Here is a 12263-nt window from a genome sequence, read left to right as displayed (position 1 = left end):
GGGCAGCGGGGCGGCAGCGGCGGCGGCGCGGGAGCGGCAGGATCTTACGCGTATAATCAAATGGACCGGCCCTCGAATACAGCGGCGCGGGAGCGGGCAACGAGCGGTGAGCTCGAGTCAAACGGTGACCGCCCGCGCCGCCGCCGCTGCCGCCCCGCTACCCGCAAAATTCGAGGCGGCGGCCTAAGGCTTACTGCTGGACTTGCTGTCGCTCTTTGAGGATCATCACCAGGCCTTAACTAAACACTTTGAAGTACATACCCGTATCTGCTGCAGCACGGTGTCGATGCACGGAGTGTCGTGTCGTCTGCACGCCTCCAAGTATTCAGCAGCCAACTGCGATTTCGTTGTCGTCGGTACTGGGGACAAACAGACAGACTGTGTTAATTGTATTTGGATAATTAACTTTTATTTGATGGGAGCTTTTTAGGCTTAAGGTAGACGCTTCGAATGTTTAATGGCGTCCACGGCCGATTTAGACCACGGCGGCTGTTCTCATTTAAGGAGATCAGCCAGCTGCGCAGGACGTATTATAGTGCACGAGCATTTGCGCAGACACAGGTGCACTCCCTATTCCTTCACTCTCATAACCCGACGGGACGGCAATCCGACACGACCGGAAAGAGATCAGGCGCAGGACCGACATTAACGAGCTCTCCGATGCACGGGTGAATCAATCACCAACTTCCAGACTAGACTACGGGCTGCTTTGTGAAAGTTTTACTTCGACTGTTTATGAGAAATACAAATACGCTAAGTGCTTTTATGATGACGATATTTCACGTAAGTGACCATCACGGCGTGATCTCATCATTCAAAGTCAAAGTCAACATTTTTTATGTCTAATAGGCCCATGAAAGCTCTTTCGAAACGTCAAACTATATAACTATAATGTTATAGTTGTATTCGCGGTAATAATATACCTCAAAGTAATTTGTTATGTCTTTATTTCACTCTGAAAGTCCCTTCAATTCATATCAATAAAACTTAAATGCAAAAAATATTATACGTAGAGTAAGATTTTAACTTAGCTTCTAAAATACCAAAAGTTCTCGATGCAAATACACGTAATACTACTGTACCATAGCAAGGCACTTAAATTCCAAGTTCCTATAAACTCTCTAACAGCTTACAAAATCTATGACGCCACCATTCCTTTTAAGACGTCATTAAATCTGAACATAACGAATATGTACTTTAGCACTAATGTTATACAGAAAGCTGAAGTTTGTTTGCTTGCGCTTCTCTTAGGAACTACTGGTACGATTTCAAAAGCCGTTTAGCGTTAGATTCTGCGGGGCTGCTATGCAGACCATGTCCCACCTCACCGCATGTCCACTGTGCCCTGAAACTTGCTCACGGGAGGACCTAATGAGTGCATCCGACCGTGCTCTCGCTGTGGCGGCATATTGCGCTAACAAAGTGTAGTCTCACTGTAAGACATGTCATCGACACGAAAGAAGAAGAAGAAGATATCCCATTTATCAAGGAAGGCTAGGCAACTTTCTATCGGGTTCTTGCAGAAGTTCCTATGGGATGCGGGTGAAACTGCTGGCAGAAGCTAGTCTGAACATGAGAACATCTCTATACATATCTACATATGCTTCAAACATGTAACATTATAAAGCTGAAGGAGTTGGAGTTTCTTGCCCGTTCTTCTCCATAGGAAGCTACTTTTGGAATGGGCAACTAGAATCAAACTTAGTTATAATTTTGACGTTCATAAGTGCTTGTAAAGGCCTAAATGAAATAAATGATTTGACTTTGACTTTGACTTTGAAGAATTAATTTGTTTGCAGGCGGTAGTCCTGGGAACTCCTGATTCAAAGTAAAAAAAAATTTCAATAGAAGATAGGTGTAAAAATCCACGCGAATCGGTTGGTAGCTAAATAGGTTAAAAATCCAATTGGTGACTGCATGAGCGAATTATAGAACCTCAGCGGTTCTCGAGCCTTCAATAATGAAATGTTGCACAAATGATCATCATCTGCCTAGCCTTTTCTCAACTATGTTGATGACTGCTTCCAGTCTTAACTGGATGCAGCTGAGTACCAGTGTGCCACAAGGAGCGACTACCTATCTGACCTCCTCAACCCATATACCCGGGCAACACGATACCCCTTGGTAAGATCCTAGCTTCCGACTACCCGTAACGACTGCCAGAGATGTTCAACACAAATGATATAGTAGGGCCTTAATGTATATCCAATTTTAAGAAAGCAAACGAAACCGCATAAAACAGCCAGTACCCACAAACCTCTATTTGAACATTAAGCACTTCTATGACGTCATATATGACATCACTGTGCCCGATATACATGCATTTGCAATGGGGGTTGTAAACCTACTTGGTGAGAGTGAGTCATGCCTTTAAGGACATAGGAAAATAGGTCAGTAGCGTACTTATTTGATTTATTGCGTGCCAGTTTTTAATGTGTCCTGAAGGAATTATTACCCGTACCATGGTTTATTAAATATTTTTAATATTAGATATTAACACTATGGAGCTGAAGCCTTTATGTTATACGCTTGGTTGAACGCGCAAGAACCATGAACTACTGAACACATCACATCAAAATTCTTTCAGTGTTATACCTAGTTACAGCCTTTTTATGTCCCACTGCTGGGCACAGGCCTCCTCTCACATGGAGAAGGATCAGTGAGTCTCACGGATTCAGTGTTATAAATAACCTATTTATCGAGGAAGTTAAAGGCTCTTTATCCAGTCGCAGAGAGGTTCCCGAAGTACTAAACAAAATAGGAACTAAAAGACAACTATTGCAAAACATAGATAACAAGAACAAGGTAAAATGATGGGATACCTTCAAAAACATCGTGGAAGGGAAGGTCGAAGGAAAGAGGGGAAGGGGTCGTTCAAGATATAACTACATCAAGCAAATTAAAGAGAAGATGAATGTTGTGACGTATAAGGAAGTTCAGGAGTTGGCGCTAGATAGAGGTAAATGAAAGGTTCTGCACCGACAAGAGCTGGGCTCTTAAATTGATGATGATTTATTTTTGAATAAACTAAAAAACGACTGAACAGATTAAATACTCCACATTTCCTTACATTGACACTGAGTAACACAGGCTATATTTTATCCAGTTAGAGAAATAAGTTCCCTAGGGACGCATTTGAAATTGCAGCAAACACTAGTTACATAAGAACCAACCTCTCGAGTCGAGGGTGTGGGTTCAATTCCAGGTCAGTCAAATACCAATGCTACTTTTCTAAGTTTGTATGTACTTTCAAAGTATATCTTGGACACCAATGAATGGCTGATAAAAAGAAGAAGGAAAACATCTTGAGGAAACCTGGACTATTAAGTCTGAAATCAGCAACCCGCATTGAGCAAGCGTGGTGATTAACGCTCAATCCTTCTCCGTGTGAGAGGAGGCCGCAGCCCAGCAGTGGGACGATACAAAGGCTGTAACAGTAACAGTAACTAGTTACATACATGTCGCTTCGCTAACCACAGAGTTATCGTTTACAATGCAAATGTTATGAATGTAATAGCAATAACGATTGACCTACATATAATATTTGTTTTTATTTGTTGTTATTTCTGGACGTGACTCAGTATGGAAACTAATTACTGTATTGTTGGTCTAGTAGTGGTATAGCACGACTGCTGATTACGGGATCACGGGTTTGACACCCGGGTCGGGCAAATATCGCTTAGAGGTAACTTTTATAAAGCAGTCTGGAAGTTGGTGATTGGTTCACCTTTGCATCGCCACAAAGAGCCACTGCCTAAACTCCTCAACACAGTTAATCACGCAACCCTATGAGGCCGCCTTAATTTAACATGTCTTCAGAATTCCGAAACACGGAGGAACTCGTCATGACAAGATGGTCACACATTTACGGAGCGAACGAAGTGTTGCTTAACCTTCCTATTGACTGATCCATGTGGTACACAGTATAGTATAGTCCCGTAACTACCAAAGGACTAAGGCAGGGTCACGAGGTTTCCCAATACAAAAAGACCCCAGCAACCATCATAATCTTTGACCTTTTTTAGGAGCAACGTTTTGGAGGAGCTGCCTCTCTGAGCTCTTATAGCTTCTGACGAAACGTCATATCTAGGTGCACACTGCATGCATCCAAGGAGTGAGTCTTATAGATTAGCAACTCCATATTTTTCCGTTATAATTAGCCTATACGGTTCTAAGGAGTTCGTCTCATGGAGAAGAAACTATATAGCTGTTTTAATGAGCCTATTTTCAACAAACGGTTTTGCCTTTGACTTTGACCGATCAACACAGCTGTTACTCTTTAGCTCAATTGCCACAGAAACAAAGTATAGCAACCACCACAGGACAAAAGAGGCGCGTGATAAAACACAATTGCTGATCATCATTAATACATACCGCAGATCTGTTATCTGTGAACACATTGTAAACAGAATAAGGCTGATTACAATTTATTGCTTGGTATCCTAAAAACTAATCTCTTGGAACCTTTTTCCAGGTATGTTGGGGTCGGCTTCCAGTCTAACAGGATGCAGCTGAGCACCAGTGTGCTACAAGGAGCGACTGCCTATCTGATCGCCACAACCCAGTTGCCAATATCCCTTGGTAAGACTGGTTGTCAGACTTACTGGCTTCTGACTACACGTAAAGACTGCCAAAGATGTTCAATGACAGCCAGGAGGCTCGGAGGATGATGATGATGAAAGGCTACTTTATATCCATATGCGGGAACTAACTTCCCTAGGACGCTCGAAAACAACTAATATTAGTAGAAATTGTTCTTAATGACATGTAAACTCTAGATGCACAGTTCGCGTGCAAGCGTCCTAGCGACACTATCAGCGGAAACCTCAGTGACATCACCGAATGACCTTCGAGCTCAGGGTCAAGGACAGTAAGGGTGCTGCACCACGTGGATTGATCATATCGGCGATTTGTTTAAATACAAATGCACAAACATGCAGTACACGTCCAATTATGTTGCATTTGGTAAGTAAGCCATTTATTTCTGAAGTTGGTCACCGATTTAAAATATAATTTCACTGTTAGAAAGCTACACTCTTCCCGAGTAACACAGGCTTTATTTTATCCCAGTACGGGTAGCAGTTTCCACGGGCCGGGGCTGAAACCAGCTACTTTAGTATCGACATTGACAAAATCACATTTGTTGTAAGGTAGTCCTTTAAAATATGTATGTTATTCTAGTTTCAGTTTTCAATTTAATAACGGTAACCGTGATACATTATTTTTGAAAATTTACTCATCAATGATGACAGTCTTCTGAGTGACCGGAGACAAGATATTTGCATAACCAAATTCTATTGGTTATCTATAAACTTTTCTACTACGCTACGCTTCAGTGTAACCTAGCCCTTACACGTGCTATACACCCCCACATAATAAACCTGAACTTGAACCATTTCAAGGTCACCCGATGAGGTCACTACCGCGGAAGCCCTTGAAATTATTTCACTATCCGAGTAGTAACATGATATGTCAATTAGTTTGTTTTGAGCTAAGGGTTTTAGGTAAATATGGTCGGTTCCAACAATATATAATGACGAATTTCAACCACTCTCTAAGGAGAACAGCCAGCTGCGCAGGACATATTATAATGCACAAGCATTTGCTTGGACACAGGTGCACTCACTATTCCTTCACTCGCATAGCGCGATGGGACGACAATCCGACACCACCGGAGAGAGATCACCAGCAGGACCGACATTAACGTGCTCTCATAGAGTTTCTCGCCCGTTCTCCGCAAGAAGCTATTTTTGGAATGTTATACTAGAATCAAACGTATCTATATTTTTGACGTTCATAAGTGCTTTTAAATACCTAAATGTTATAGAATAATTTGACTTTGAAAACTTCCAGACACTGGACTGCTTTCTTAAAATCCAAAGGGCGATGTCGGGCCGCCCCGGATGATACATACATAGTCATCCAGGATTTTATCCAGCTGCGGGACGTGAGTAACAGCTAATTACCCACAAATCTGGCAAGGCAACGCACTCAAACACCCATCCACTTCCTTACTCTAAGGGGCCACTACTCTCAGCGTTTGGCAGGAGTCCAATAGTTTCCATATTATATGATGATTTATTATAACTTCAACACCTTCATTAATGGTCAGACATGTGTTCTATCTGGTTTTCATGGTTATCAGTGTTAGATCCAGACTGTGGGCTAGCTAGATGAATCATCAGGTGGGCACTTCTCATAATTTTAATGTGTCAAAAATCTTGCAATGATGTAAGCCGCTTTGGATGTGGGAAATTGCTAATAATACAACAATACGAGAAAACCCTATATTGCGAATTTCAAAATTCCATCAACTGGCTTGGGGAAGTCAGAGAGACAGTCACTCCATGTGACACACTGATACCTACTCATCTGGAAGCCGACCCTGACCTAGCCAATAGTTATATGTACTTTCTAAGCGTGTCTTGGACACTAATGTCTGACTTAAAGTGAAGGAAAACAGACTTTAAAGTCTGAAATCTTCAACTCACTTTGTTGAGCACGTGATGATTAACGTTCATTCCTTCTCTGTATGAGGAGAGGCGAGCCGTACAGCAGAACTATAAAAAGGCTGGTATGAAAATGTAAAGTTTGAAGGTATAAAATGTATGTAACTGGGTGCAGCCTTGAGCATGGTCGTACAATTTGCATGAGGGTTAGTAGTACCCTTGAATTGTGGTGTCGTAAAATACCTATAAACAATGTAATGTCTTTAGGAGTAAACACTTAGCTCGATGTTGCTCACGGTTTTATCCTAGGCCACTACTTCTGAAACTTCTTCTTTCTTCCATAGATAAAAGTAACCTGCATGTTCGCCCGATTACTGCAAAATTTCATCTAAATCCGCTCTGTTGTTTTTGCATGATAAGATTTAGCCACACTTTCAAGTTATACGTTCTTAATATTATTGTGATGTGAAGTTTGACTATTGTGAGCTCACAGCTAAGCATCAACTTCACGACGCTATCCCACTCAATGGATGAGTGACCATCTTAACATGAGTTTCTCCGTATTTCGAAAGGCACGTCCCGACTGTCATTTGAACTTTAGCAGTCTTACGCAGACGCTAGAAAGTCTGATAACCATTCTCACTAAGGGACGTAGGGACTTCTTAGTGAGTCGAATTAAAATTTTAGAGACCCGAGTAAATTACCAAGTTCGATTATAACATCAGCGTGATCGGCATTAAAAAGTTACCGTTCCTCCGTTCATGAAATACAGCTCCAATAATTAGTCCCATGAAAATGTACTCAATCACACACAGGAATGAGTCAAGTGGAACGCAACAGAGCACCTGAGATGGCTGACTGCCATGTTTTGTGCCAGAACACACATTGTTCACATACGTTGATCTGAACGCCCACTGGTCATCACGTGCCTAGTAGACTGAGAACAAGATTTTTCTTCGTAATCGCAAGAGATTTTCATGTTGTGTGGCAAGTTTTGAGCATGAACGTGCGGATATAGAGGAAGATCGAACTTTGGATTGATTGTGGTATATAGGCAGATAGGAATGTATGGAAGAATAAAATATGCTGCGCCGACTTCAATAAAGTTCGGTAAAGGACTGGAGGATGATGAATCAAAACAAATGGATAAAACCTATAGTTCATGTCAAATAAATTTACTTCGCTGAAGTTAGTCATTTGACTCCCCAGCTAAGTTGAATTCGGCTTCCAGTCTAACAGAATGTAGCTGAGTACCAGTGTGTCATACGGAGCGCCGTCATGCTCATGCGACTTATTCACCAGTTACCTGGGCAATCCCTTGGTTAGACTGGTGTCAGGCTTACTGGCTTCTGACAACCCGTAACGACTGCCAAAGATGTTCAAATGACAGCCGGAACTCATTATTACACATGTTCATTGGAGCCCTTCCCACCTGCGGGCTGTTCGCGCGAGTTACCGCGGCCCTGGTACATATAAGGCCTACGACGGAACACGACGGTTTTTAGTCAGTAAGAGTCTGACACTCCCTCACCGCTGCTAACCCACAGCAGGAGGGGTCATTTGATGATTTTTGACGTCGTTAAAAAAAACGCTCGTATTGCTTAACCTATGCTCAATCGATGCTTGCGGTTGCTATTCAGCCCCAATCCGACCTAACTTCCTTCGCAATTCAAGTCCTGATATTCTCAAAACCCACAATTCCGTGGACATAAAACCTCTATTATTAAAAGCGGAGTATTTTCCAAAGACGTGTGAACCTGTTACTATTTCTAACTATTAGTCATCGACCGCGAATATGTTTACTGCTTGCTAATCTTTAATTACGAAAGGGCTTATGTGCGGTTAGGTGACACTGAGTGGCGACATGTGGGCTCCAGATTTTTAGAGTTCCACAGTGGTATTTTATATTCATGTTGTGTACTAGCCTTTTTCCCGCGGTTTCACTCGCGTATTGTGGGAACTGCAGCCCATATAGGAATGACCTATAGCCTGCTTCCCGCAAATAGTGCAGCTTTCCAACCGTGAAAGAATTATTCAAATCGGTTCAGTAGTTGCGGACCGTTTAGGCTACAAATAAAAAAAAACTAAAAATCATCATCATCATCATCATCTCAGCCATAGGACGTCCACTGCTGAACATAGGCCTCCCCCTTTGATCTCCACTGTGGATCTAAAATGTTTCTTCATTATTATTTTAGTATATATGTCATTGCATATTATTTCATACTGTACATAAGGTAGAAACATAACCAAAATTATGAATCCTGATTGGGACAGCAATTATTCATGAGGGTCCATAATCATGACAAAAAAATTTATATTTGTGTCGGGTGGCTATGGTGGTCTAGTGTTTAAAGCACCACCCTCTCAAGCAAGAGTGCGGTTTCAGTTCCATGTCAAGCTATCTGACCTTCCCAACCCAATTAGGTACTTGGGCAACCCTATACCCCTTTGTCATACCACTTAGTCAGACTTTTCAACCTCTGACTCAACTTTAAAAACCCCATTAACAAATCAATATACCATCATTATTCACCACAAATATTTTTTGAACCAAATAAAAAATGTAGAAACTTATGATAATAGCTTTCTCGTCCTAAACGTCCCTACATTGAAGGTACATGAACTTGTAAAGCCCACAACATTGGTAGTTCAGCCTATTAGGTGTCTATGGTGACCAATATGACCTTCAAAATTGGTCAAATACTGGAATATAAAGGTATCTATAAACTTAAATTCTATATAAAAACCTTGCACCTACCACTGCTATTTCTCCACCACCGAAAGGTAGACTAGAATCAAACGCCTAAGGCGTTAAGTCAGCCATTGTACAAAATTGTGCATAAAGTATTAAATAAATAAATAGAGGTGTGTAATCTCATACATTATCAGTATTTAACCGACTTCAAAAAAGGATGCTTTCAGTTTGTCCTAAATGCCCTTCTCTTCCCTTCACTTCCCTTCAGCTGTCATTGAACATTTTTGGCAGTCGTTACGGGTCAATAAGAAGCAGAAGCTAATAAGTCTGACAACCAGTCTTACCAAAGGGTATTGGGTTGCCCGGGTTACTGAGTTGAGGAGATCAGATAGGCAGTCGCTCCTTGTGGCACACTGGTACTCAGCTGCATCCTGTAAGACTGGAAGCCGACCCCAACATAGTTGGGAATATGCTAGGCAGATGATAATGATGTATTTACTGCTTAAAAAAATGTAGTAAATAACCTTATTTATTAAAGCAATGAATAAGGAGCTGGATGCGAGAAGCCGAAAATCGATCTCAGTGGCGTGCACTTGGAGAGGCCTATGTCCAGCAGTGGACTGCGATAGGCTGATGATGATGATGATGTTGAAATAACCTTATCAAGTACCTACGTCAGATGTTACGTTTAACAATTAATAGTTATTTAGAGCAATTCAGTTTAATTATTGTTGTGAATTATTTTGGTCGGTGCGTGATCAAAGGTAATTAGCGAGTTTTTTGGTTTCACTTGATTATCTCATCGTTAAGGGTCATATATATCTGTATGGTTAATCAGGCTGTTGACGTCACAACATCTGTACTTAGTATGAAGAGTTAGTTTGTTTGACGGGCTAATCTCAGGAACTACTGGACCGATTTAAAAAATTCAGCTATCGTGAAAAAAAACTCCCAAAAACTTCTTTTTACTTTTTACGAAAATAAATAAAACCGACTTTAATAATATATTATCATGGCAGGCTACCAAGAGGAAGACCAAGAAAACGCTGCAGAGGACCTAGACAACTTCCACAGGGACTGGCCACAAATGGCGACCGATAGGGACAGATGGAAGGCTATGGGGGAGGCCTTTGCCCAACAGTGGGACAACACAGGCTAAATAAATTAAAAAAAAAACCATCTTCTATCTCTGACAAATGCTGAAAACCGCTTCAAAATCTACCAAACATGAGATAACCGCTTACAAACACACAAACTCAGAACCTACTTTTTTCGAAGTCGGTTCAAAAGCACATTCAAACTCCTATCACACACACACACAATTACAAAAGGACAAATAAATAATCCAACATAGAAAGATAACATCTTCGCTCAGCCGCCAAAGAGTCTGCCAAGAGCGAGGGCAATGACCTCTGAGCAATTAGTCAAGGTCTCGCTAATGAGGCCTATGTGTGCGCGTCATCTGTCATTTGTGTAGCTCTGACAGGTACTGCTGGTAGTCAGAGAATCTAAAATAGTGCTCGAACAGTCATTATTTCTGAAAAGTTTTGGACGTGAGAATCTAAGGAAGTACTAAATTAATTTGAAAAAAAAAACAGTGTTAGATAGCCCATTTATCGAGGAAAGCTATAGGCTACTTTTTATCCGGATGCGCAGAATAACTCCTAGGGGACGAGGGTGAAAGCGCTGGATACAACAATGAGGTAAAGATTGTAGCGGTAACTCAGGATCAACTGAACAGATTTGAAAAATTCTTTCACTGATGGGAAGTAACACTCTTCCCGGGTGACATAGACTATATTGTAACGGGGTACGGAAGACAGTTTGTACAGGATGCGGGTGAAACTGCGGAAAAACAGCCAGCTCATTATAATAAAGAGGTTTGTTAGTTTGTAGGAGGTAACCACAGAATCAAGTGAACCAATTTTATAAAAACACTTTGGGAAGCTACTCTTTTACCAGGAAACCGCTAGTGGAAGAAACATCTGAATAGACAGAATGATGATGATGAATAACCAAGCTAGGAATATCGAAGTCATATGATATAGAAAAACTCCAATTAAATACTATAATTGAGACGCACAAATGACTTTGCAAATTCCGACACATATGGTCACATTTGTACGTGAATCAGTATCTATAATTACCATCATCACATGCTATGGAGCTCATGGCTCGTGGCTAAGGGTGCGTCTACCCGGTGCATGTAGCTGGAGCAAGTTAACATGCGCAAGTGACAAGAGCACGCGGGTGGGTATTTCGCTTTGGGTATAATTTAGGCGGTCACCAAAAATATTTTTAAGACTCTAAGCTGAAGCACCAAATAAAATAAACAACTCCAAAAAAAATAAATTGACTTTATTAAAAGGGCACTAAAGTATATAATATTATGATCCAAAAAAAAATAAATAACATCAGAAAAATCGCAAATCTCGCACAAATATTATTTTTGGTTCCCAAAATGGATTAATGGTCACCAAATTCTATCCAACTAAAAGATTAATATTACTACCAAAAATCAAAGTTAGTGACGAAAACGAATCGCAAAACCGACTCCACGTAGTCTTGTCTGCCTTACCCCTAGAGTGCAATTCAAAACCGCGTAGGCGAGGAGGGGCGAGGCGGCCTGCGAGCTGAGGCGCCGGTAGTTTTAACGCTCGCCGACGCGGCTGAGGCTGGCCGGCCAGGGCCGGCCAGCAAGCCGAAGCTGCGGTGGTGAGCGTGAAAACCATCTGCGACGATAAGCTCGCATGGGACCGCCACAGCCCCGCAGCGCCGGAGCCGTGACAGAAGCCATGCTTGCTGCATGTTGCGTGCTTACATTTTAAACGCACTGAGTTACACACAAATTTATATAACAATAAATAAGCGACGTACGTTTGGGAACCCTAGTATATTAATTGGTATTTGGAAAATATTCTAGCGATCGTTAGCTTTTTTAGTCTAACAAAAATGACCAAATTAGGAGTCATGGTATTACATAATTGGTAACATCTAAGTAGTGACAATATATAATATTTGGTCTAAAGTGTATTTTAAAGGCGTCCATATATTTTTTTAGTAGTCAATAATACGAAAAAATGGTTTTATCTAATAATATTTTTGGAAACGTTATT

At 41.3% G+C, this 12263-nt stretch overlaps 1 protein-coding gene and 1 long non-coding RNA gene across 2 annotated transcripts in view; one reads left to right on the top strand and one right to left on the bottom strand.

The window, feature by feature from the left end:
- Positions 1-12263, top strand: part of LOC135119229 (uncharacterized) — a 150814-nt gene that overhangs the window by 30628 nt on the left and 107923 nt on the right. The window lies entirely within an intron of this gene.
- Positions 1-12263, bottom strand: part of LOC110381639 (uncharacterized) — a 49458-nt gene that overhangs the window by 23124 nt on the left and 14071 nt on the right. Inside the window, exon 2 of the mRNA XM_064043245.1 lies at positions 262-359. Within this exon, the coding sequence (XP_063899315.1) occupies positions 262-359 (98 nt within the window). The remainder of the gene's footprint in view (positions 1-261; positions 360-12263) is intronic.

The sequence above is a fragment of the Helicoverpa armigera genome, chromosome 31, assembly GCF_030705265.1.
Source record: "Helicoverpa armigera isolate CAAS_96S chromosome 31, ASM3070526v1, whole genome shotgun sequence".
NCBI classification, from domain to species: Eukaryota; Metazoa; Arthropoda; class Insecta; order Lepidoptera; family Noctuidae; genus Helicoverpa; species Helicoverpa armigera.
The sequence above is the reverse complement of the archived record's forward strand: the minus strand, read 5'-3'. Positions and strand labels throughout refer to the sequence as shown.